This window comes from Colias eurytheme, chromosome 27, assembly GCF_061535395.1.
Source record: "Colias eurytheme isolate Ceu_HAF_F1 chromosome 27, ilColEury1 Martin Lab GWU primary, whole genome shotgun sequence".
NCBI lineage: Eukaryota > Metazoa > Arthropoda > Insecta > Lepidoptera > Pieridae > Colias > Colias eurytheme.
The window spans coordinates 236,317-261,830 of NC_143006.1; the positions used below are offsets into that span (position 1 = coordinate 236,317).

General features: G+C 32.7%; 2 protein-coding genes across 2 annotated transcripts in view; one reads left to right on the forward strand and one right to left on the reverse strand.

Moving 5' to 3' along the window:
* Positions 1 to 293: 293 nt before the first annotated feature.
* On the forward strand, positions 294 to 18,789 carry LOC149896704 (putative serine protease K12H4.7). The gene is made up of 11 exons (XM_090117257.1): positions 294 to 352; positions 949 to 1,100; positions 1,563 to 1,744; positions 8,660 to 8,770; positions 9,118 to 9,251; positions 9,764 to 9,902; positions 10,377 to 10,525; positions 11,354 to 11,482; positions 17,119 to 17,251; positions 18,043 to 18,237; positions 18,601 to 18,789. The coding sequence occupies exons 1-11, from the start codon at positions 349 to 351 to the stop codon at positions 18,761 to 18,763; spliced, it is 1,491 nt and encodes a 496-aa protein (XP_089973383.1). The 5' UTR covers positions 294 to 348; the 3' UTR covers positions 18,764 to 18,789.
* A 4,509-nt stretch (positions 18,790 to 23,298) lies between these two features.
* The window catches only part of RhoGEF2 (Rho guanine nucleotide exchange factor 2), a 184,491-nt gene continuing 182,275 nt past the window's right edge, over positions 23,299 to 25,514 (reverse strand). The window contains exons 39-40 of the mRNA XM_090117129.1: positions 25,435 to 25,493; positions 23,299 to 25,219 (exon numbers count right to left, since the gene is read on the reverse strand). Coding sequence (XP_089973255.1) covers positions 25,196 to 25,219; positions 25,435 to 25,493 — 83 coding nt within the window. The 3' untranslated portion in view covers positions 23,299 to 25,195. The remainder of the gene's footprint in view (positions 25,220 to 25,434; positions 25,494 to 25,514) is intronic.

Below are 25,514 nucleotides of genomic sequence, written 5' to 3' on the forward strand. Positions count from 1 at the left end.
TTATACTATGTAGTGATTTATAGCTAATTATACAATTACCTAGTTGTGAATGAATAAATAAATTCTAGATGTCTGAAAAAATCGCAATAAAACCACTTTGTTTTAATCTATAATAAAGTTTAATTGTAAACTATTAAACTATAAATAAAAATTTATTAATTTATTAATAATTCAATTTTAAATAAGGTGAACCAATAAGCGAATATCAATACTAATAAATAATTTAATTTCTTAGTATTGATATTCGTAATCTTATCGAAGATAATAATCTATCATACACTATAGAGATAATTAGATTCAGTAGAGTATTTATGTAAATAACACTTGTTTTGTGATATTTTGAAAAACATGTGTAAGTAGCAAATTAATTTATTTCTAATTACTTTTTAATTGAAATCTTCAACGGTATAACTCAACGATTTTGTTTCGAATAACAATTAGTAATAATTTAATAATTGCAATTGCAACTGATTATTAAATATATGTATCTATTACTAAAAGAAAAGAATAGGCAGGCAATTCCATAGATTAGGTACAAATTACTTGTAGAGAGCCAATAACATAATTTATATTCACTGTAAAACCATTGTAAAACCAATTTGTAACCATAATTATTCTGGCAAATATTTTTTTTCATTTCATTTCATTTTCACAACATAATATGTTTGCACAACATAATGTCAAGGTTTTAAAACATAATAAGTTATAAAAGTATGCATCATTAAAAATTTCGGCCTTAATAACCAGAACCTGCGGCTTCGTTTGTATGAAACCTAGGTAAAGTATAAATTTAATGTATATAAACACACATACTCTACTAAAATTATTACTTAAAACTGAAGAATATCAAGAAATTGTTACAAAAATCCATCCAACCATACATCCACACAAGTTTTCACATCTATCATTGGAAAAAGCACATTCAAATCAGCCTGTACCTAACTTCAGGGCTGCTCCTTCTATTGCTAACTTCGGTACAAAGTCTACACACGCGGGAGCCCCCCGCCCCCGCGCCGCTCACCCGCAGCGCCCCTCAGGAGAGATGGTTGGATGTCAGACTTAACCATTTTGATGCTAGCGACACTAGGAATTTTAGGATGGTAAGTTAGTAGTAACTAGTAAGCATATGAAAATTGTTCGTTAAATTGAACGTTACCAAGATGATTTTGAGCAACTTTAAATAACAGTTGATTAAATTTTTAAATCGTACTTTTTTCTAATTTACCATCTCTCACAAGTAACAAATTTACAAAACTGTTGTAGTAAAATAGTATGTTTTCAAAGTACCTACTACCTGTTTTAAAAACTGCTAGATATATTTTCTTTGCCTCCTCTTATATTATTATCCTACTTCAAATGAAAAATAGGCTTTACTGTATTTTTTTTAATTTTTGGATCTAAATATATGTATACAGAATTTTATTCAGATCCAATCAAAATTTTAATGTTACATAACGACATAAGTCCATCCACCATCAAACTTTTAAATATTACAACAGCAGAACTTACTAATAAACCAATTCTAATATTATGTTCTTAATTATTAAGTATTTATCTTACAGCGTTACTACTACAACGATGAATTCACAAGCCAACACAGCAACATAGTAATATTTGTAGGGGGGGAGTGGGAGATCTCCCCCGGGTGGACACAGACCGGGCTGGCCTATGAACTCGCTTCGAGGACTGGCAGCGGCCTGTTTTATACTGAACATCGGTACTATGGTAGTACTAGGCCTACTAGGTAAGTTCTTTATTTATCTTCTTTAATTACTAATATTATAAAGCTGAAGAGTTTGTTTGTTTGAACGCGCTTATCTCAGGAACAACTGGTCCGATTTTAAAATTTCTTACGGTGTTAGATAGCCCATTCATCGAGAAAGGCTAGGTCATAATATAATATCATCACTCTAAAACCAACAGGAGCGAAGTGGGAGCGAAGCTCTGCGGGTAAAACCGCGAAGCGCAGCTAGTTTTGATAAATTGCCCTCTGAAGCATTAAATAAACAACGAAGTGATAGTATAATTAAAAAATAGACATTGAAAAGTACCTATTTAAAGATAATAATAATTAAAACTTTTGATAATTTTGCGATGTGAAGGTACTGTATTGCAATTCGTGTGTGCAAGTACAAAGATTTTAACAATAAATCTAAAAACGTACCTACGATTTGAAAAAACAAATTTCTTTCATAAACTTTCATGGTCTTCTTAGCTTTGCACATGACTCTTATAAATGCTACAAACAAAAAAGTTATTATTTTAAAACTAAACCTCAAAACCATTCCCTCCTTTCAACTAAATCGGTTAAACAAAGCAGAAAATGATATACCAATAATGAAGTTTCACGCCGAAACAAGCCGATAAACATAAAACCGCATTCGGCTATAACAATAACAATGAAACTCTGGTTACCGGTAGCTCCGGTACATGCAAATTAATGCTCGGCACAGGAATCGAACCATTCTACATGATCGTTGAGAATACGATTGTGTTGAGGCCGCCTGTCACACCGTATTTATTGTTTTAATACAGTATCAAAAATTTGAATATACATTTTTATAGTTTATTTAACGACATACAAGTAGACATTTAATAAAATCAAACTACAAAAAAATTAGTTGTAGCCTAGCCTATTCAATTTTGTAACTAAAATTATTTATATTATATCGTTTAGTTAAAAGCACAGGAATATTGATTCACAAAATAATCGATATCGTACAATCTAAAAACCTCATAAAAATCATATTCATTCGTTCGTTCATTATTTTAGCATAAAAATCCTTGCTAATAAATAATTATATACCGTTAATTTGCATATTAGAATACTTTCGCTTATAATCTAGAATGAAATAAAAGGTATACCATGAACACAACCTAGGCTAGTAAATACAACACATGGTTGATAAAGTACCTTACCATATAAATCTAACTCTACTAAGGTGAACGACACTGAGTCACTCCATGATACATAGTATATTTACATAACTATAGTATGCATAGTATATGAGTCATGTCACAGCTTCTAATTAACTGTGTAAATGTTTGACCAATAATTTATTGGTAATGGATGTTGTATTTAGCGAATTTTTTGCAGTCAAATGTTATGATTCATAATATTATTGTTGTAGAGATAAAAATGATGATACTTTCTAATACCTTAGTCATTTCCGCTGTATACAATTATGCTACCATCTATGCACTATAACGAAATGAAAAACAAACCTATGTTACGAATAATTTTAATGTTTTTTCTTTCTCGTGTGAAAGAGTTTTCAATGTCGTAGTTGTTTAGAGTATAATAAATATATAAGAGGGACCAAATGAAATGAGAGATCTATCCGAAGCTATGATTTATTTAAAATTCATACATATTATTATGCTATGCTAACTTAAAACTACACATACTACAACATACATAAATATCCAAAATATGAATCCTCTTTTATAATATGAATGTAAATAATATACAAAAAACAGCTGTAAACACCTGTAAAATAAATATCAGTGATGTCATCTCTGCAGAAGCTAAAATTCAAAAGTTTCAAGTTTGAGTTTAATAAATCCTGTAAATTTTAAGTATGTACAATTACAGCATCAAAAGTCACCGACGCTCCTGGAGTCGACTTAGTTACAATATTTGTAACTCTAGAACGGCTTTGGTGACAATTCGGTGTGACAGACGGCCGCTCGAACAGTACACTATCAACCATAAACGTTAATTTGTCGCAGTGGATTCCAAATCACGGACTAATCCCATCCCGATGGACATAACATTATATGTATTTATATATTGTGGGATTAACGGTTCGTAATATACTAGTAGTTACGAAGTAACTATTCTCTAATCTGTGCTAGTAGCATATGGCTTTGTTCAGAAATCAGAGGTATAAAATATAATATTATGATGATGATAAATCGTCGTAAAATACATTTTTTTACTCATGTCTCAATGATGAGCGCATATTTGTATGATATTAATATATAGGATTAAGAAGAAACCACTCACCCATTTTAAATTAATATGAAAATTATGAATTAATAAATACATAGCAGATTAAAAGCGCCCTCTTGTCTTACGCTTTTAAGCCTTTTTCAAGCTTTTTCGCTCGAAGCTTTTCTTTCTCTACCAAAATCAAATACTTGACATTTAACAAATTGACCAACATATGAACTTTTATCAATAACATCTTTTACACTTTAAAACTACATTACATTCAAGCCATAGTTTTGAATGATATGACGCATTGTCAATTGCGCGCCAAAACGGGGTGGTGGCGGGTTGCCAACATGGAGCCATGGATCGTCCAGTTACCTCTGAGTTATTGAAGGGAGGTTTATGCAAATGCATTTAAAATTCAAATGGCCACATATTATAATATAATACTAGTATAGTATTATATGTACTTGTAATAGTAATATTAGTATAATATTATATTATTATCTGTGATATAGCGACGAATATAATGTACCGATAGTTTAATAATTGAAGAGCTTGATGAAAAAAAAACAAATGCCTGTTAAGTTTAAACTGCCCAATGATATTGTTTTCTAATACCTACATTGATTGTATAGACAAGCGCTTTGCAAGCACAAGCAACAAGCACTTTGTAATATAGTGGATGAAACTATAAAACATAGCAAAAAGCCCTGACTTTAATATAAAAGTTGAAAGAGGAAAGGTATCCCGTATCAAGCAATGGAAAGCTTATAATGTACTAGCTATGTTGCGCGGTTTCACCCGCGTGGCTCTGCTCCTGTTGGTAGCGTGATGATATATACTATCTATGATATATAGCCTATATTATAGCCTTCCTCGATAAATGGACAATCTAACACCGAAAGAATTTTTCAAATCGGACCAGTAGTTCCCGAGATTAGCGCGTTCAAACAAACAAACAAACTCTTCAGCTTTATAATATTAGTATAGATATGACGAATCAATTGAATATGTAAATGTTAAATTCGATAAATTTTTCCTTATAATCTAAGTGTAATAAATAAATAATAGCGTATCCTGTATACTAGTTATAATGTGTTCATATCAATTTCCAAGATGACCCACATAAGAGGAACCAAAGTTAATTGGCTGCCCAGTGACCCACTGATCTGTGATCTACGTTGGGATTAGTCATACAAAATTAAGCTTGTAGAAGTGGTTTGGTTGTAAGATGAAGAAATAGATAGTTCTGGGTTCAATGTTGGTAGAGGAAAAGTTAGGAGGTTTTAATTTATATGATTTCTGTTTTAATCGACTATTAAGTAGCAAATTGCCTCGATATCATTAACCGTTATTGCGTGAAAGAAAAATAATGATAAATCTTAATCCATCGATCAGCTTTCGCGCTCAAATAATAATAGTAGAATTTTCTCTTTGCTTATATATTTTGTTCCACTCAAGCTTGTAAACCTCTAACGGCCAGTTACCACTATTACAATACATTCTGCACAGATAGATAAATTATTATTTAAATTAACATAATATTATAGGCTCCATTTGTGTTTATACATTTTATTTTATTATTAAACATACATACATACAATTACAATTACAATTTATTACAATATACAATTAATATTCATGTAAAATTATATAATTATATAAATAAAAGGCTACCAAAACAATTTATACAAGCCAATGTTTCCCTAGCTAGGTTACTGGGCAACCTGTGTTTAGGAGAAACAGCTTGCCTCTAAAATAAATTCACAAGAAGCCTCTTAGCAAATACTTAATTATAATTAAAATTGGTTAGAATAGAGAGTAGAGAAAAAAAAGATATGTATAAATTTAAGATGTGAGAATGCTGGTGTGTCGTATGAAACTGTATCGTATGAAAGTATATATATTTGTGCGTGTAAGTGTGTGTGTGTGTGTGTGTGTGTGTGTGTGTGTGTGTGTGTGTGTCTGAAATATTATATTGTATTTAAGCAAGAGTCACGTTTACACTTTAAGCCAGTATCTCAAGAAGTTGTTCTGTCTCGTCATAAGTTTTTCCTAATAGAAAGACGCGTACGGTTAATTTACATTTAGAATACGGTAAGGCATAGATGCTAAGACTATCATTAATTTTGTTATACAAATAGGGTCCGAGGAAGTAAAAGAACCTCTTGGTGAACCTGCTATATGGCCGAGGAACAGTGCAGATTTTGTTCTTTCGTCGAAACGAGATTGTAACTAGAGGTGTTAATCGGTGTTGTAAAATAATAGTCTGTAAAATAAAATGTTGTCTAACGGTGAGAACCTTCCAATCTTTGTACAGGTCGGTTGTACAATACTGCATAGGTTTAAACGTGGAGACTTTCATAACTGCTCTTTGAGCCACCTCGAGGGGCTTCAGTATGGTTTTTGCGGCACCTCCCCAACATACAATACAGTATGTGACAATAGATTCGCACAAGGCATAGTAGACGGTGCGTAGAACGGCAGTGTTCGTGACGTGTCTCAAATTTTTAAAAATATAAATAAGTTTTCTGACCCTAGTTGTTAGGAGACCAATATGAGTTTTATAATTTAAAAGTTTATCCAGAGTTATGCCCAAGTATCTAATATTATCTACAGAATTAATGGTTGGACAGTGACACAGAGCTGTTGTTGGCATGTGACAGGAGTGAGCTTTTACTGAAATTGGTGTTTGAGGTTGTGACTTTGAAGAAAGAGAAAAGGTTATTAGTTTTGTTTTAGAAGTATTCAATGTCAGGGTGTTAGTAATAAGCCACTCATGTATATAGTTAAAGCCATTTTGTGCGGTATTTTGAAGTTCAGACCACGAATTTGCGAAGAATGTTACAGCAGTGTCATCTGCAAAGGATACTATCTTAGCGTTAGGTATATAGGCATTACAAAGATCGTTAATGAAGACAAGAAATAAGGTGGGTCCAAGTATACTCCCTTGAGGTACACCAAAGTGAATAGGAAGCTCCTTACTTGTGTAAGCTCCTATTTTTACCATTTGTGTTCGAGTCGCTAGGTAGCTCCTAAAGTAGTCCAGTTGCGAGCCTCGTATACCCATTATTTCGAGTTTATTTAGAAGCGTGGAAGTTCGAATGGTATCGAAGGCCTTGGCGAGGTCGAGGAATATTGTAAGAACCTTGTTTTGTGAGTTCAACTTATTGACAATGAAAGTTGTTAGTTCCTGAACTGCATCGGTGGTGCTTTTATTTCTCCTAAAACCAAATTGTTGACATGAGATAAGTTTGAAATTTTCTAAGTAGTTTATTAGTCTATTATTTACCAAGCGCTCAAGAACCTTCGATAACGCAGTGAGGACTGCTATGGGGCGATAGTTACCAGGAGAAGCTTTTTCTCCTCCTTTGTATATCGGGTGTACGATAGCTTTTTTAAAAGAGCTGGGAAAAGTAGAAGTTTGGAAGCTCAGGTTGAAAATATAGGTTAGGACAGGGGCCAAAGTTGTCGAATATCGTTTAAGAACGGAAGGGGGAATACCATCCCATCCGGATGCTGCATTTGTTCTAAGAGAATGTATAATAGTCGTAATTTCGTTGGGATCGGTTTCAAGTAGAACAAAAGAGGCTACCGGACTCTTACACTGCGGCAGAGTTCGCCCCGTTGAAGAGTGGCTGTTGATTAAATTTTTAGCAAGGCTCTCACCTATTCCAACAAAGAATCTATTAAGCTCGTTACAAGACTGAGACGGTGAGTTTGACAGAGACAGTAAATCACTTGTTCGGTGTACCGGCTTTGTAGTGTAAGTAATTCTTTTTATAGTATCCCAAAGAATTTTTAAATTATTTCCAGCTTTGTTAAGTTCCTTAGTATCGAATTGTCTTTTTACTCTTTTTAATATATTATTACAAAAATTTCTGTATCGTTTGTAGCTGATCATTAGGGTTTCGTTGTTGGGTGATTTTTTACATTTTTTGTGAAGTGCATCCCTGTGTTTTATACACCTAAGTAGTCCTGGAGTGATCCAGGGTTTAAGGATTTTTTTCTTAGCAGATAATTTTTTGACAATCGTGCTTTCAGTAATAGCGTTTTGGATGAGTGACACGAGAGCATCAGTAGCAATATTAACATTCGAGATAGAGTATATAGGTGCTAGATCTATTTGTTCAATTATTTTGTCTAATTTGTTAAAATCAATTTTAGATATAGTCGAGGTTTCATTGTTTTTTATTTTTTTACGATAGACGCAAAGCAGGGTAGAGTAGTGATCAGTGACTGTCGTGTTTAAGAGAAGCGAAAGTGATGGAGATTTAGTTCTTAAAATTATGTGATCTAGGCAGTTGGGGCCTCTTGTAGGTAATGTGTGAGCGGGAAGGAAGCCATGACATGCCAGGGTATTAAGGTAGTCATGACAACGAGGATCCGTTGTTTGTGGTTTAATGTCTAAGTTGATATCGCCAGTTAAAATAACAGATTTAAATCTAGAGAAGGTAGGTAGTATTTCGTTCAGAGTAGAGACGAATAAATCAGTGTTTACAATAGATGGTGATCTATATATACATAATATGGCAATGTCACAACCAATTTCAACCACTAAGCCTGTAGCAGAGTTTTTAAAATATAATTCTTTATATTTTGTATTTAATTCGCTTCTAATATACACCACAACACCATCGCTCTGATTTAGATGTTTTGTAGTAGAGTACATGTAGTAATTATCTTTTTATTTCCAGATTCTTATCATTTTATTTCCAGAGACACACAACTAACAAACCTTCGCTTCTTAAACGTAGACCAGGCGCTCGGAGACCTGGCGCAGTTCATACAACATGTGAAAAGTGACGACTATGAAGGGGGAAAGTTTAAGTAAGTTACTCATAATTGTTCTTATGATATTATGGTTGTATATTATTTGATAGTGTTTCGGCTAATTGCGCTACATAGAGCGAAATGCGAGGAAAGTGTGGTGTATTAGCTAGTCCTTCAACATTGTAAATTATAATATATTATATTTTGGGACGGTAGATAAATATGCTCTATTTTAACCAAATAGAGCTTTGGATCGTAATTTATTTTCGCCTTACCTAATACAATAATTTCACATTGCTGTATTTTTTTATATATTTATAAGATAATATTGACAAATTACATGTTAGATAATATAATTTATTGTATAATATAACATTATAATTTCAAATGGTTGTATTTACTAGGAACGCCACAGTGGGTCTAGTAGGATGTTCATACGCCGGCAGCATGGCCACTTGGATGCGCCTCTCCTACCCCCACCTGGTGGACGCTGCCTTCTCTGATAGTGGACCACTGCATGCACAGGAAGATTTCCCTGGTATGTCTATGAATGTTATCCATTATAAAACACATTTAAACGTATTATTATCATCACACTTAATCATGCTTACACCAATAGGAGCTAATAAATGTAGAGCAAACCGCGGGGCACAGGTAGTATAGATATAAAAGTGAATAGAAAGCGTATATAAGCGCATATACATATATTAAAATCATTTTTCAAAGTTGGTAATGGATAAAATAAAATGGTACTGAAAATTCCAGATTCGTGTAAAGCATCATTCCTTAGTATTAAAGACTAGGTACTTATAGGTTTTTTTAAACGTATCTCGTAATAAATTAATAGATAATGCAACACTTTAAATTGCAACATCGCTGACATTTAAAGCGCCTAAAATATCTTGTAATAATTTCTTCATCACTGCATCATGCTTCAACATTTTTAGAATCCAAACCGGTTCTCAAACTCATCAGAAACTACATTTTTATATTTATTCAAACCGAATTTGTATAAAAACACAAAATAAAAGTAACAAACAAAAATTACAGAATATTTAGAAGTGATAACCGAAGCGCTGCGCTCGCAAGGCAGCGAGGCATGCCTTACTAGCGTGGGTGAGGCAATACAACGCATGGTAGACCTGCTGGCAACAGACGATGGAGCTGCCCAAGTATCTACTATGTTTAAGTGAGTCACGACACGACGATACGACACGATACGTCGAATCGACCACGATAAGTCGATACGACGTCGACACGACGCAACAGGGCCATACAACACGTCTAAACGATTCGACATGATATTTAACACAAAATAATACGACAAAAAATATTATTTTATATCAAATTTAATTAAATTGAACCACACGAACTACTACACTTTAAACACTACCTACCACACTACACACTACTTACTAAACAACAATTTTTGAAAAGTACACAATTTAACCATACTAATTAATACTTCTTAACCATTCTAACTACATTTAGCCATATTATCTACTTCAATTTAGCCACAAAAACTACTCTTCAATAATACTTACTTATAGTATTAAACCACACTAACAAGTAACAACTACAGTTCTAATCCTACTTACTACATACTACTCTATTCCTACTAACTACTACCTACTCTAATCCTACTAAATAACATATAATCCAGCACCTGCGCCCCACTCCGCGCCAACGCAACCCTGGACATTACCACGTTCTTTTGGTACGGCATCACGGAGACATTCGCTGACCTGGTGCAATATGCAACGCCGGGGGATATAACTAGTGCGTGTGACGTCATCACAGATAGCGCTGTCGGTGAGGATTTATATTGAGTAAAATTTAGGCGAATGTAATGAAATTCAGATCTATATTTTTAGTAGGTACTTGGAATTGAAAAATTAAATACGCAATAATAAACAAAAATGTATAAAAATAAATAGGCCAATGGGTTAGCTATGAAACGACGTAGCGTTTAAAACTCCTTTTAGTAAAAAGCATTCAAAACTATCTTTGCTCGATTCGCAACCAAAACACAAGTTGAAAGTTTTCACGGAAGCTTTTTAAATTACCTATTTCATCGTAAAAGTTAAAACATATAGTAGAACTTCGCAGATAAAAATCTTATTTCAACCAACATACTATTCCAGTAAGGGCCGATTTTTCAATGCTTGGATACAACTTATCCGTCCAATAAAGTATTACACGATAATTTTAAAATGTCACGTAAACTATCAAATACGGGCAATTAGAATACGTTTTTAAAATGGTAGTTTTTTTACATTATTCGACGAATAATTTTTAACCAAGGATTGAAAAATCAGCCCATAATCATACTTATAATTTTATTATACAACAGCTTGTTAAAATGGAATATGGATATGTGTATGTTTGTTACTCTTTCACGAGTTTGGATGAAGCTTTCAGTAATATATAATAACAGTTATATAACACGTGATTGTGTAAAATAATTATATTCTGGTGTATAATGTATATCATAGTGGTGTTTTGGCATGACTGTAAGCCACTAGGTTCTTTAAATAAATAAATGAGATATAGAAATAGGTAGTTAATATTGTCCGCGGATAAAGCCGCGTGACACATCTATTACTTTCATCCGTAAATCGTATTATAATAATTTTCCAGCGGACCCAATGCAGCGACTCGCAAACTGGATTACCAAAGAACCCTGGACTCAACCGTGCATCGAACCGCGATACGAGGAGGTTGTAAGGAAACATATTAATGTTAGCTATGATGCACCTGATACTACTAGTAAGTTAAAAATTCTTATTTATTGAAAACTAGCCAGTTATAGCCTATCTTAAATCTAAACCTAACCTAAAATCACTACATAGTAATAAGCAAAGTGGCTTCCCGCGTCTGTCTGTATGTATTAAAACTGCACAACGGATTTTGATGCAGTTTTTTAATAGATAAGAGTGATTCAAGCGGAAGGTTTTAGTATTATTATACTAAATTTTTGGTTTTAGACAAAGCGGGCGAAGCCGCGGGTGGAAAGCTAAACATATATAATACTAGCTGTTCCCGTGACTTCGTCCGCGTCGAATAGTGACTGTATAGTAGTTAGAACTTTAGGTAACACACAATTATTGAGTAAACACGTTCTACCATAAACAATTAAATTATAAGCACTTACATATAAGTACTTACTTTATATACAGTTAAGAAATAAAATAAATAATAACAAAAAAGAACTAAGTATGTATAAAAATTAAAAAACCCCATCGCCCAACGAACATAAGTGTATAGAAAAAGGAATTAATAATTTCACAAATATAATTTCCCTTTTCTATATACTTTCGTTGTGTTGCGTTGGGGTTTTTTAAATATTAAATTTAATTTTTATTTTAAAAAATTTAAACTTTTGTTTCTTAATTTCTCTGTAGTATTTTCAAGTACACGACACCAAGCTATCAATTCTACCTATTCTACCTACATATTATATTTCTACATCACACTGATTTAATCATTACGAATGTTTGTATGTGTGTTGATATGTCGGTGTGTTCATGATAATATCTATAAGCTTGTTGCTCCTCATCATTTAAGTTGGGCCATAACCGTGCACACATTGCATGGGACCACAGTGTCAAAAGCAGTGGTGTTTTGCCAAAGGCCAGGACTGTGGCTTTGAGACTTGAGTAGAGTTCAAAATATGCAGGGTGTGGCTATCCTATCGGGGAAAAAGCCCCAATTTATATCATCCCCCTCTACTTTCAACCAAAAACAAAAAGATCAAATCACATGGAAAGCTCAATGAAACAAAAAGCTCAAATCACATGAAAAGCTCAATTCAACAAAAAGCTCAAATCACATGGAAAGCTCAATGAAACAAAAAGCTCTAATGATATCGAAAGCTTAATTTAACAAAAAGCTCAAATCACATGGAAAGCTCAATTCAGCAAAAAGCTCAAATCACATGGAAAGCTCAATTCAACAAAAAGCTCAAATCACACGGAAAGCTCAATTCAACAAAAAGCTCAAATCAAATGGAAAGCTCAATGAAACAAAAAGCTCAAATGACATCGAAAGCTCAATTTAACAAAAAGCTCAATGATATCGAAAGCTCAATTCAACAAAAAGCTCAAATCACATGGAAAGCTCAATGAAACAAAAAGCTCAAATCACATGGAAAGCTCAATGAAACAAAAAGCTCAAATGATATCGAAAGCTCAATTTAACAAAAAGCTCTAATGATATCGAAAGCTTAATTTAACAAAAAGCTCAAATCACATGGAAAGCAAAAGGAGAATGGGCAAATTGGGCCTGAAACTTGGGCTAAGACCAATACACACGAAATATTGTTTTTGTGATAGATCATTACACTTACCTTACGAAAAAAATAAAATAAAAAAATAAATCAACCGGGTTCTTGTACAGTCAAGGCAAAAAGTTTTATTTATTTGGCTATTATTTTGCGCACAATAACGGTGTTTTTAATTCGAGTGAAGTAAGTATAAATCTAAATGTCACTGGAGTGACTGAGTTTAACCACAAAAAACGTCTAACTACGTTAAATTATAATAAACACGGTATAGGTACCTGTTACAAAACATAATATTAGTGTATTTCGGTTATTAGAAGGCTTAAGATTAGTACGTATTTGTAAGTGAAAGTGAATTGGAGTAACATAAATATATTGTCATTGTCTTATAACAGTTATTTATTGCAAAACATATTATACACAAAGAAATAAAACTTGATGTGACTGTACAAAAACCCGGTTGATTATTTTTTTATATATATTTTTCCCGTTATGTATGTGTTATGATCTATTATAAAAACAATATCTCATGTGTATTGGTCCACCTCAAGGGTTCAGGCCCAACTTCCATAGTAAAATGCCCATTCTCCTTTGTTAACTACAGTTGCGGGTTCGGAAACGAAAATATGCTATTTTTTTACATATTTTCATTGTACAGACATCACTTTTCTACCATAATATAATATTACTAGCAATGCCCTGCGGTTTCACCCGCATAGATAGCGATATCGTGACAGTGAAAAGTCTACATATAGGTCGGACTATGGTTTAATTTTTAATCATATGAAAATCACCTTCACCCCGTCCCGCACTACGCCTGCTCATTATACCTACTATTTTCTGTAGATTGACACTTTTAAAAATTCGTTATATCTTTTGAATGGGATAGGTATCCAATTTTTAAAGTGAAACTTTTATTACATCGTCTCAAACTTTTTGGTCTGTGTAGCGCATGTCGCGTGTATCGCGGCTGCCGAGTAGGTATACCTACTCGCCAGTACTCGGCAGCCGACCGTCACGCGACATGCGCTACCTACACAAAGCAGTGTTCGGAACCGTTCGAACAGTTTCACTTTTACCGTGGTTTCATAAAACCACACATTTTTTTTTAATTTAAAAAGTATTTTGCTGGTATTGAAACGGTCTATAATAAAACATCATTTAATGGGATAAGGATTAATATACATATGTGTATGGATTACATGATTTGATTACTGTCGGCACTTCTATTTACTTTGAAAACGTAAAAAAGTTGTTGTAGACATATGGTATCGCGGACTTTCTTGTAGATATTGATCCATTCTATAATACCGTAGAACATTTTTTTGTTCAATCTTCAATAGATTCCGCAGCGCACGCGATGACAGAATTTTTATTAAGGAATTTTTTACACCTTGGGTTACATTATTGCATTTTTGGTAAGGATCTCTAATTTTTTTGAAAATGCAATATAGCCTATGTTGCTCAGTGAAGATGCAGCTTTCTAAATGGTGAAAGAATTTTTGAAATCGGTCCAGTAGTTTATGCGTGAAAACCATACATACATACATACATACTTACTTATAATTACAAACCTTTCCTTTTTAATAATATTAGTATAGAAAATCTTCCTTTTCCTTTATCACTAATCAAAAACCGCATCAAGAACCGTTGCGTTGTTTTATTTTTTACCTATTTATTTATTTAAAGATCTAAGATAGACAGACTTTGTTACGATGCGATGTAGTAATTACTCAATCAAATTTTAACGGTTTTTTTATGAGATTTACTTCAGTAAAATCGATTTACAAACGTAGACTAAACAAGTTTCTTTCGTCTCTTTACACTTAGTCTATGTATTTTGTATCTATCTTAATACTATTATAAAGGCGAAAGTTTGTAAGGATTTATGGATGTATAAATGTATGGATGTATGGATGTATGGATGTATGGATGTTTGTTACTCTTTCACGTAAAAACTACTGAACCGATTACAATGAAATTTAGCACACATATAGAGGGTAACTTGGATTAACACATAGGATAGGTTTTATTCCGGAAATCCCACGGGAACGGGAACTATGCGGGTTTTCCTTTGAAAACGCGGGCGAAGCCGCGGGCGGAAATCTAGTAATTTATATTTTTCCCGAAGGACTGTTATAAAAATTAACGTAATAATACAGAAGTCGCGGGTGTGAAATCCGGCTAATTGCTGTTGTGTCGCGTCTGACAGTAGTTTATTGGGAGCGCGTGATGGATTACACACGTCACAGGCTTGTGCAAGCTGCATGCACAAATCAAATGCCTGTGAAATTGTGTGACACACGGATTTCGAGATAATAGACGATTTTAATGTTAAATTATTTAAATATGGAACTTGGTTGAATGGAAGTTGAAAATGTGAATGGAAATGCGTACCTAAATTATTGACTTGGAAGTAAAATATGTAATTTTGTAGATAGATGTTGTGATGATGACAGACGTTGCCTAAATATTATATTCGCTTTGGAGGCGAAATGACTATTAAGTCATTAGAATACGATATTATTTTTATCCATAACATTTTTAATGAATAGAAATTAACTGTTTGTTTCTATTTCTTCAGCGTAACACAATTTTTAAAAGACTTTAGTCATCTAATAATAATTATAGACATAAATTATTTTAATATGAGAAAAATTTTAAAGAATAAAAAAGCGTTCACGATGCGGGATTCGAACCCGCATCTTTTTATCATTCTGGGCACTTTCTGCCCAGGTATTTTCTATTCTTCAAAAATTTATCATATTTATAAAGCATTTGAATGCTATAAAACTAAATATCAAATAGGTACATTATTTATTTCAAGCAATAAAATAAATTAGCCATATGCAGATAATTTTAATACATTATTTCTTATGTAATATATTATTTTAACATTCTGTATGTATGTAATCCATGGAGCGGCAATTAGTATCTGTTGCCAATACATCAATGTTACGACAAGCCGACGTGTGTACATACTTCATGTCTTGCGAACTGCGCGGTCATGTTTCATGAGATGTTTTCATTTAGTAGTATACTAGCTTGATGCCGCGGCTTCGCTCGCCCGGTACGAAGAAATTGAAGGCTTTGTGCTTATGCAGACTAAATAATATATCTTATTTGGTAGAGAAACATATTATCATTTTCTACGTTAATAGTTATTTAAAACACATATAATATCTATAATATCACAAAATATCTCAATTGATAATTAAATTCTTATTTGATTTAGTTATAACACGATTTATTTATCTTAATTTATGTACCTATGCTATTGGACCATGTTAAAGAGAAGGAAGTAGGGAAATACACAAAACGTATTTTTGCACACGTTGTTTTGTTGACTAAAACTATTGAATTTCACAGAATAAGTTTTTACAACACACATTATTCATGTGAGTGGTCAAGGTAAACCTAAACAATAATTACTTTGAATCAGTTGTAACATGTCTTATTTTTTCACGTGAATGAAACTAAACAAAGAATATGTACCTAATGAGTTAAAATTAGCATAATAATAAAATGTAAAGGAATTAATGAATCGATATGAACTACCTACAATAAGAAAATAAACAACCTTTCTGAGGAATAATCCTGTATTCCGCTGTTTCATTGATTCATATTTATAGGTAGCATATACATATTATATCATTTCAACGAGGCTTTGCCCGCTTAGAATGAATCGAGAACCATGCATATGCCGGTAAAACAGAATGATAGTCGCTGCAGCAGTTTATATGATTATAGTGAACAGACAGACGCGGCGAAAGACTTTATTTGTAATACGTATAGCTTTTCAATATCTACACTAATATTATAAAGAGGAACACTTTGTTTGTTTGTTTGATTGTAATGAATAGGCTCCTAAACTACTGGACTGATTTTGATGTGATGTGATTTTGATTTGATGATTTGATTTTGTGTGTGTGATTTTGATTTGGTACAGATAATCTTTAGACCCTGAGAAAGAACATAGGCTACCTTTTATTGCGAAATATGTACCACGGGCGAAGCCGGGGCGGACCGCTAGTTATAAATAATATTTAATTTAATATTTTTCAAGTTAAGGTAGTCTAAGATTTTGTTGGCAATAAAGCTTGTTTTCTTTCTTTCTTTCTAGTGCGTCTCTGGACATACCAAACGTGCGTGGAGTACGGTTGGTATCAGACCACGACCAGCTCGCACCAGCCATTCCTCTCCACTGTGCCCTTGGAGTACTTCCATCAGATGTGCAAGGACTTCTTTTCGGTTGAGTAAGTTTAGTATTGTGTTGTATACTAATACAGGGTGTCCCACTATTGGTATACTAAGCGCGAAGGAACTTGTAGTTTGGCATACACTGATCACGTAAAAAATACTTAAAAAAAAAATTACGTCCAAAATTGTTTGCTAAATTTTTCCTGAAAATCCATGTTTTCTTCTCTAGCTTCGCGCAGCCGGCATATACCGCTTCTCTTATATGAGCATTTTATCTATGAAAACATAATCTTAAACGATAGCTCACGTGCTGGTGGCAAAGTTGGGCGGCTCGCTTGTTATGGGTGTACACATAGAGTTTTAAGAATTCATCTATTTGAAAAAAAAATGAATCTGGAATTTTTTAATTCTTTTTTACGTACTCAGCGTATGCAAAACTATAACATCCTTTGAGCTTAGTATACCAACAGTGGGACACCCTGTATAATATTGTGATACTGTGCTAATACTGTTCATTTAATACGTATTAGCACAGACTAATAATAATATACTACGTGTATTAGGTATTATGTTATACTATATATTATCATTATTTCATGTATAGTATTATTATTTTGGGAATAAATGCCTTTCTATTCTAATGATCTTAGAATGACTAATAACATAGAATTTATACGACCACCAGCTGTAATTTTTTATTCTGCCAATATGTTACAGTTTATATACAGTATCTACTTGTGTTATGTACCTATGCATGTTTTGAAATATCGTTTTAACCGACGATCTCAAAAACAAACGTTTATTAATTCGTTTTTTATTTTGTATTTTAATTATATATTATTTTCAGTATAAACGAGAGCCTACTTCGCGCGGGAATCCACCGCACGAACCTTTTCTTCGGCGGCTTCAACATTCCAGACCGCGTGGTGTCGGTGGCCGGGGGCATTGATCCCTGGTCCCCGATGGGGCCAAATGCGACACATAGCAGGCCCCATGCCCCTGTGTACTTTGTGCCTGAAATCTCACATTGCAGGGCAATAACGTTAGTATAGAAATTATAATTCATTTAAAAAATTATGTTCAATAAGTAATTATCTACGATTTAAATCGAAGATTTATATTATGAAGTCCATTAAAAAAAATTAAAAATAGGTACTCTTAATGAACAAAAGACAAAGTTTGTATTGGTTAGATATATAATTGTATTCATGAACTAGGTATTTGCCTAGTAGGAAGTGCCTAAATGCTATCAAATTGTACCTATTGAAATTTAGAAATCTTCAAAGAAAAAAACGTATTTGAAAAGAATAATATTTTTTATTGTAAAATAAATTAACCTTAGATCTTAAGAAATTAACATATTTCTATAAATCTAATTATTCATATACATATATTTATTTTACAGGCCTACAAACGACAGCGAAACGGAAATACTTCGAGATGCAAAATTATCAGTCCTCCGTCACATGGAGTTGCACATGACAGGAGATAGCGTGCAGTCTGCCGCTCATAGTGTTCTAATAACTCCATCGATTGTTGTGTTTAGTATATCTTTGTGGTTGTTGTAAGGTTTGGAATAAACTTGTATAGTGAAGATTGTATTTATTTATACCCATTACCGAAACCATTACCGAATTATCTTAATTCGTATGTAACTACTTGAATATCAATAAATTATCAGAATCTTAAAAGAGAAAATAAGAAGACTGATAACTAGCGATTTGAAAACTGGATTATTTTATTGGTAATTCATCGATCTTTATAAAATAAACACACTCATTGATATTGAAGACGTTAAAAAGTCGCTTCAGCGTGCAATAGTAGATTTACAAAATACCTATGTACATATTAAAAAGAATTATTCATTCATCTGCATGTTCATATTGAAGCGCAAACCTAAAATTAAAACCTTTCCAGCATTTTCATATTTTTAAAAACTCCTTTAGCCATTTTTATATATCCGTATATGTTTTTTTTTATTACTTATTGATTATTGCGTAGAGAGCGTGTCCCAAAAATTTAAAAATTAATTAATTATACCAAGACTTAATGATATGCTGGAACGCTCTGTGAAACTTTCAGTAATCTTAAATTGGTACGGGAGCTATTAACGTTAAAAAAAAGTCATTTTAGTAGAGTTGGTTTTTTGATATACTGTTCCTCTTGCTATTTCGGTTAGAGTCCGGGCTGTCTGGCTGGTCGCAGTGGTTGCGTTTTTTAGTGCGCATCTTATCTGTACAGGATAATTTCCTTAATTTTAAGTCATTTTTTAACGCGTAATTTTTAATATTTTGCCTTTAGATAGGTAGATATCCATCAGACATAATTTTTTTATTGCAAGACGTTTTTTACGTTGTTAAATAGGTGCCAGACGCAATTTTTTATTTCGTTTTTATAAAAAAATCAAATTATTTTAGAATGTCTGTAAATTTCATATTATGTTCTTCAAACATAATATAATCTAAAATTAATTAGCCAGACGCTAATTCGATTGTTAAGTATTAAATATGTACAAATTAAAAACGTAGTGAAAGTAGGTAAGTATAACAATTTGGTGATTGTATATATGGAGAGATAGTTTAAAGTGCAAGACAGATAGAAAGGGTCGGCCGCGAAAATTAAATAACAATAAAAAATAACTTTTTTTTTCGAAAATATACGATGCATAGAAATTGAATTGTTCCTACTCTAGGATTCCCTGTGTTGTGGGAACAAGTACCTTCCATTGGTACATTTTATTCCTTAGGCTAAAAAATAAACTATTAGGGTACATCAACAACTACAAAACAATTTTTACTACAAAACAACTACAAAACAATCAACAAATACAAAACAATTTTTTTTATAACCAACTAGCGACCCGCCTGGCCCTGGCTTCGCACGGGTGCAATGCTGATACTAAATACACTACAGAAAAACTGTGAAAGTTGAATATAAAAACATAGTGGCCCGCTCCGGCTTCGCACGGGTATAAAATATATTATAGCCGGGCGGCCGGCCGGTACCGCCGCAAACGCTACGTCCCGCAATTTTTAAATCTGTAATATCTTCGAAAATATTCACTTAAATCATACGGTGTAAATGGCCATATAGATCTATATTTAATGAACAATGTATTCTTGGTCTTTAATTGGTTAAGGATTAATGATGTACCTATTGGTTAAAATCGCTTCGAAAATTAGCCATTAGTATTTGTCGTAAAAAGTAAATGACAAAAAAAAGTTATTGGGGGTTATCTATAAGAGATAGACATAATATACCATCACGGACTTTTCTGTAGACCTTTTCAATGTGTACTATTATAGTTAGTACATTATTTTGATAAAACTCGTAGGGTTCAGCCTGCGTTTGCACTGTATGTGGAAAAAATGTAATTATTTACGACATCACATTAGAAACCTCAAAAATAACAGTACTTTTCCACTATTTAATGGGTGTTATTATACATATAAACCTTCCTCTTGAATCACTCTATCTATTAAAAAAACCGCATCAAAATCCGTTGCGTAGTTTCAAAGATTTAAAGGGACATAGGGACAGAGAAAGCGACTTTGTTTTATACCATGTAGTGATGATGATAAGTGATAACAATATTAATTCATAAATCTTAATATATCTTCTTATATATAAAAATGAATCGCAAAATGTGTTGGTAAGCGCATAACTCGAGAACGGCTGAACCGATTTCGATAATTATTTTTTTATTATATTCCTTGAAGTACGAGGATGGTTTTTACGTAGAGAAAACGTAAATATGTACCACGGGCGAAGCCGGGGCGGACTGCTAGTCTTATATATCTTATATATAAAAATGAATCGCAAAATGTGTTGGTAAGCGCATAACTCGAGAACGGCTGAACCGATTTAGATAATTCTTTTTTTATTATATTCCTTGAAGTACGAGGATGGTTCTTATGTAGAGAAAACGTAAACCTGTACCACGGGCGAAGCCGGGGCGGACCGCTAGTAAAAAATAAAAATGAATCGCAAAATGTGTTGGTAAGCGCATAACTCGAGAACGACTGAACCGATTTCGATAATTCTTTTTTTATTATATTCCTTGAAGTAAAAGGATGGTTTTTATGTAGAGAAAACGTAAATATGTACCACGGGCGAAGCCGGGGCGGACCGCTAGTATATAATATATATACATAAATCTCGTGTCATAATGTTTGTCCTCAATGGACTCCTAAACCACTTAACCGATTATAATAAAATTCGCACACCATGTGCAGTTCGATCCAACTTGAGAGATAGGATAGTTTAAACATGTAGGTACCACGGGCGAAGCCGGGGCGGACCGCTAGTATACTAGCTATATAAATTCATGCTAACTACTTTAGTTAAATTCAATACAAACTTAAACATGCGAGTGTGTGTATGTTCACGTGTGTGTGTCTTGTGTGGTGCGGTGTGTGTGTGTTGTGTGTGTGTATGTGTGTACATCATTATTGAAACTAATTTTCTAGTTGTTTACAGATGATGGAATATTGGAAAACAATAACAATTCCTTAGACGATAACATAAATAATTCTGACAGTGTGAGGGAAGATGATGATGATTATGAAGATGGCTTTTTAAATTTAACAATGTAATTGTTGAACCTTCATTGATATAGATTTTATTCTATCTTTTTTATTCTATCTAACTTTAATATTTTATTTTTCACTTTATGTTTTTTTTTTCATTTTAGCTTTTATTTATAAGAACAAGTGTAAATAATATTATATTCTTGCAATTATTTCCTGTCGCATAATTAAAATACACTAGCTAATGAGCTGCATGCTTCATTACTTTTTTTTATTTATACTCATTATTTAATACTTAACAATCGAATTAGCGTCTGGCTAATTAATTTAAGATTATATTATGTTTGAAGAACATAATATGAAATTTACAGACATTCTAAAATAATTTGAATTTTTTATAAAAACGAAATAAAAAATTGCGTCTGGCACCTATTTAACAACGAAAAAAACGTCTTGCAATAAAAAAACTATGTCTGATGGATCTATCTAAAGGCAAAATATTAAAAATTACGCGTTAAAAAATGACTTAAAATTAAGGAAATTATCCTGTACAGATAAGATGCTACTAAACGCAACCACTGCGACCAGCCAGACAGCCCGGACTCTAACCGAAATAGCAAGAGGAACAGTATATCAAAGAACCAACTATACTAAAATTCTCACTTGTCAACGTCGGTAGCTCCTATACGAAATGATTATCATTTATTCACACATCTGATGTAAGCTGAGGTCCATGACCTATTGATTTCAAATAATCCGTGATGTTACCATTATAGATATACATATATTATCTCAATGGATGTTACTATGTTGTTACGTACACGGTATGTAGTTACTGGTTTTATTATAATTTTCTTTTGATTCAATAGTGTTTTTTATATTGTAAAAATCAAAAGCTGCTCCACAACAACTCTTAATTTAGAATATAATATTATTCATTAATGAACGAAGAATGAACGAAATACTTTCAGTAGGTATGTATGTGTTCATATTTCCTTCTCTTTTACATACTTAGCTCAACACAAAACACAACACAAAACTTTAAATGAACTTTAGCATACTAGGATAGATTGGAATTTTTCCTGAAAAATAAATTTTGAGATTCCCTGAATATTATGCTAAACCGATTTCGCTGAAATTTACATTTTACATAAAGTTTTACCATAATTTGTCGACGAACAGGCTTTAATTAGATGTAAAAATATTATCCATTTTGAGAAAATCGTGTTATTAAGTAGCCGGTCTATTGAATTATGCTTGTGGCTTTCTGGGATTGTCACAAAACGTCGTAAGCATTTTTATCAATCTAAATAATAATTAATCTGTACGTGTGTGTGTGTGTTGTATTTGATATAAAAAATGATACAGGTATTTTAATTGAGTGTGACTAGCAAAACAATGTTTACCGGGTCTTCTTGTACCTACATACTAGCTACGTTCCGCGGTTTCACTCGCATGGTACCCGGATAAAAAGTACCTAGCTGTACCAAATTTCATACAGATCTGATTACCAGATGCGAAAGTGTACAAAGAAAATAATTTAAGGAGTCAAGGAGTAGAAATAAAAGTCGATATAATTTAACGGTATTTATTGGTACTACTAATATTTAGTACATTTGTTTATCGTGAAAGCGCTTGCGAGGTGCATGTAGGTTGCGACGGTCATACATACAAACACGTTGATTACACTGAAGCCTAAACCGATACAAGCATAACATTTTACATTTAATAAATATATCGAAAAGTAATATTTAATAAGGGAATGATTAATATAGATTAAAATTTTCCTACATACACCTAAGGCTTAGCACAGACCGTGCGACTATAAGTTGGTCGAAAAATACCAAAATTTACTTTTTTTTTAACATTCAATCTAGTAGGAATAAACTGTTTCAAAATTCGAGTAAATCGTTAGAAATGCAAGAAATATTTTTTTATGAAAATTCAAAAGTCGCTACATCTGCGCTAAGCCCAAAAATTTAGTTAACACGTAAGATATATATATTCGAGTGTACAAAATACAATATTTATAAAAGCCCAATACGTATATAGAAGCTCGTGCAAGCGTCTCTACGCACATCCTCAATCTAACAACGACATAAATTTTAATAGAATTTAATTCTAATCCACTAATAATATAAATTACGCACAATAATCAACAAGTATTGTATAATTTTGATAAACGATATTTAAATATTCAAAAAATCGCTACATGAATAGGATTTGCGACTTTAAGTCGCCCGTGTAACTACAACTAATTCTAACAACATTCTCAGCTAATTATCCATAATTAATTAATTTATTAAATTGATTTAAAGTGAAATTCAAATATCCCAAAAAAGCTAACTATAGATACAAAAAAATCGCATAAACTGAAAATGTGCGCAGAGCCTAAATAGTGATAAAAATGGATGGTTTTTGGTGTGAAACTAGCCTACGGTACAAAATATATCTCTGCGGCCGCGCCCTAAGCGCGTTCCGTTTTACACATATATATCTTATTTTATTCTTACAAGCTGTTCATTTCAATATAAAATAACATTAAACACAATTTGTATGCAATTTCAAAACATTTTTAGTGAACGAAACTTGTTATATTTAAATAATATTGAAATATAGATGAAAAAGGTAATAATTTGTACGAACCAACTTGAACTATTAATATGGGTCAATAATCTACACATTTAACAAAGCATTTTTATTAAAAATCAAACAGCTCATAACTTTATTAACAGAATATGGCATATAAAAGGTACTGTGTTGTGGGCACTTCATCTTAAACTATCGACGTAACAAAGTTTCATTTATGGAATTACAGCCGTTTCGTTTCAATTCAGGGGCGAACTGAATTATACAAGTGTCCGAAAGTTGTATACCGATCTCAAAATATAGTATACGAGCGTCAGAACATTGTATACAAGTGGCCGACGATGTATACAAGTGACAATTTTTGTATACCGGTAAAAATGACTATAAAACTCGGTTGCATTACATGATTTATTTCTCTCAATAAAATACCAAAGCCCCTACGATAAATTGATTTAACATGTATCTCATATTGTCGAATAATACTTTCCGATCGAAACTACACACGCGGCTGTCAAATTAACATAAAAAACGACATTATTTACAAAATTTATAACTTAAAAAAAATTGCGAGACACAGAATTATAATGTTTTTTTTTCTATACAAGTTATCATCACAACTTACGTATGGAATAAGATATATTTAATACTACACATTACTTACAAAAAAGGGTAACAAAAAATAATAATAATTATTACAAAATATACACTCCAATCGATAATTCGATATCGGTTCATGTCCCGTTTGTCGTGTCTGGTGGAATACATTTATGTTTGTATGTTTGTTTGTTTGTCCGCTAGATGGCGTTATACACAAATGTCTAAGACCATCGTTTTGGTCGGAATTACGTCAGCTTAGTGTTTGTTTGGTCTCCGCCCGTGAAATCAGCCCCCGTTGCTCGGTTGGTCCTGGGGAAAGAAAAAAAATGTTCAAAAATGGTGAAATTTTTATGAGTTGTGTCTGTAATTAATATTAGGAAAGGTACATTCAATTTTTAAAGATTTGGTAACATGCTAATAGGCTATTTACCATAGAATATTCGGTTAGGTTAAGTAAGGATATGAAAATATAAACAAAAAATCTCTAAACATTTTTTATTGTAAAAAACAGTATAAAAACAAACCTGTATTGATTGGTCCACACTGTCCTTAAGGATCGCCATCTCCTCCGTCATTCGTTTATCTGAAACGCCACAACAAATAT

Excerpts from the sequence above, each read along its gene's own strand:
- LOC149896704 (XM_090117257.1), top strand. Across the intron at positions 17,252-18,042 it reads AAGGACTTCTTTTCGGTTGA|TATAAACGAGAGCCTACTTC; the intron begins GTAAGTTTAGTA and ends TATTATTTTCAG. Across the intron at positions 18,238-18,600 it reads TCACATTGCAGGGCAATAAC|GCCTACAAACGACAGCGAAA; the intron begins GTTAGTATAGAA and ends TTTATTTTACAG.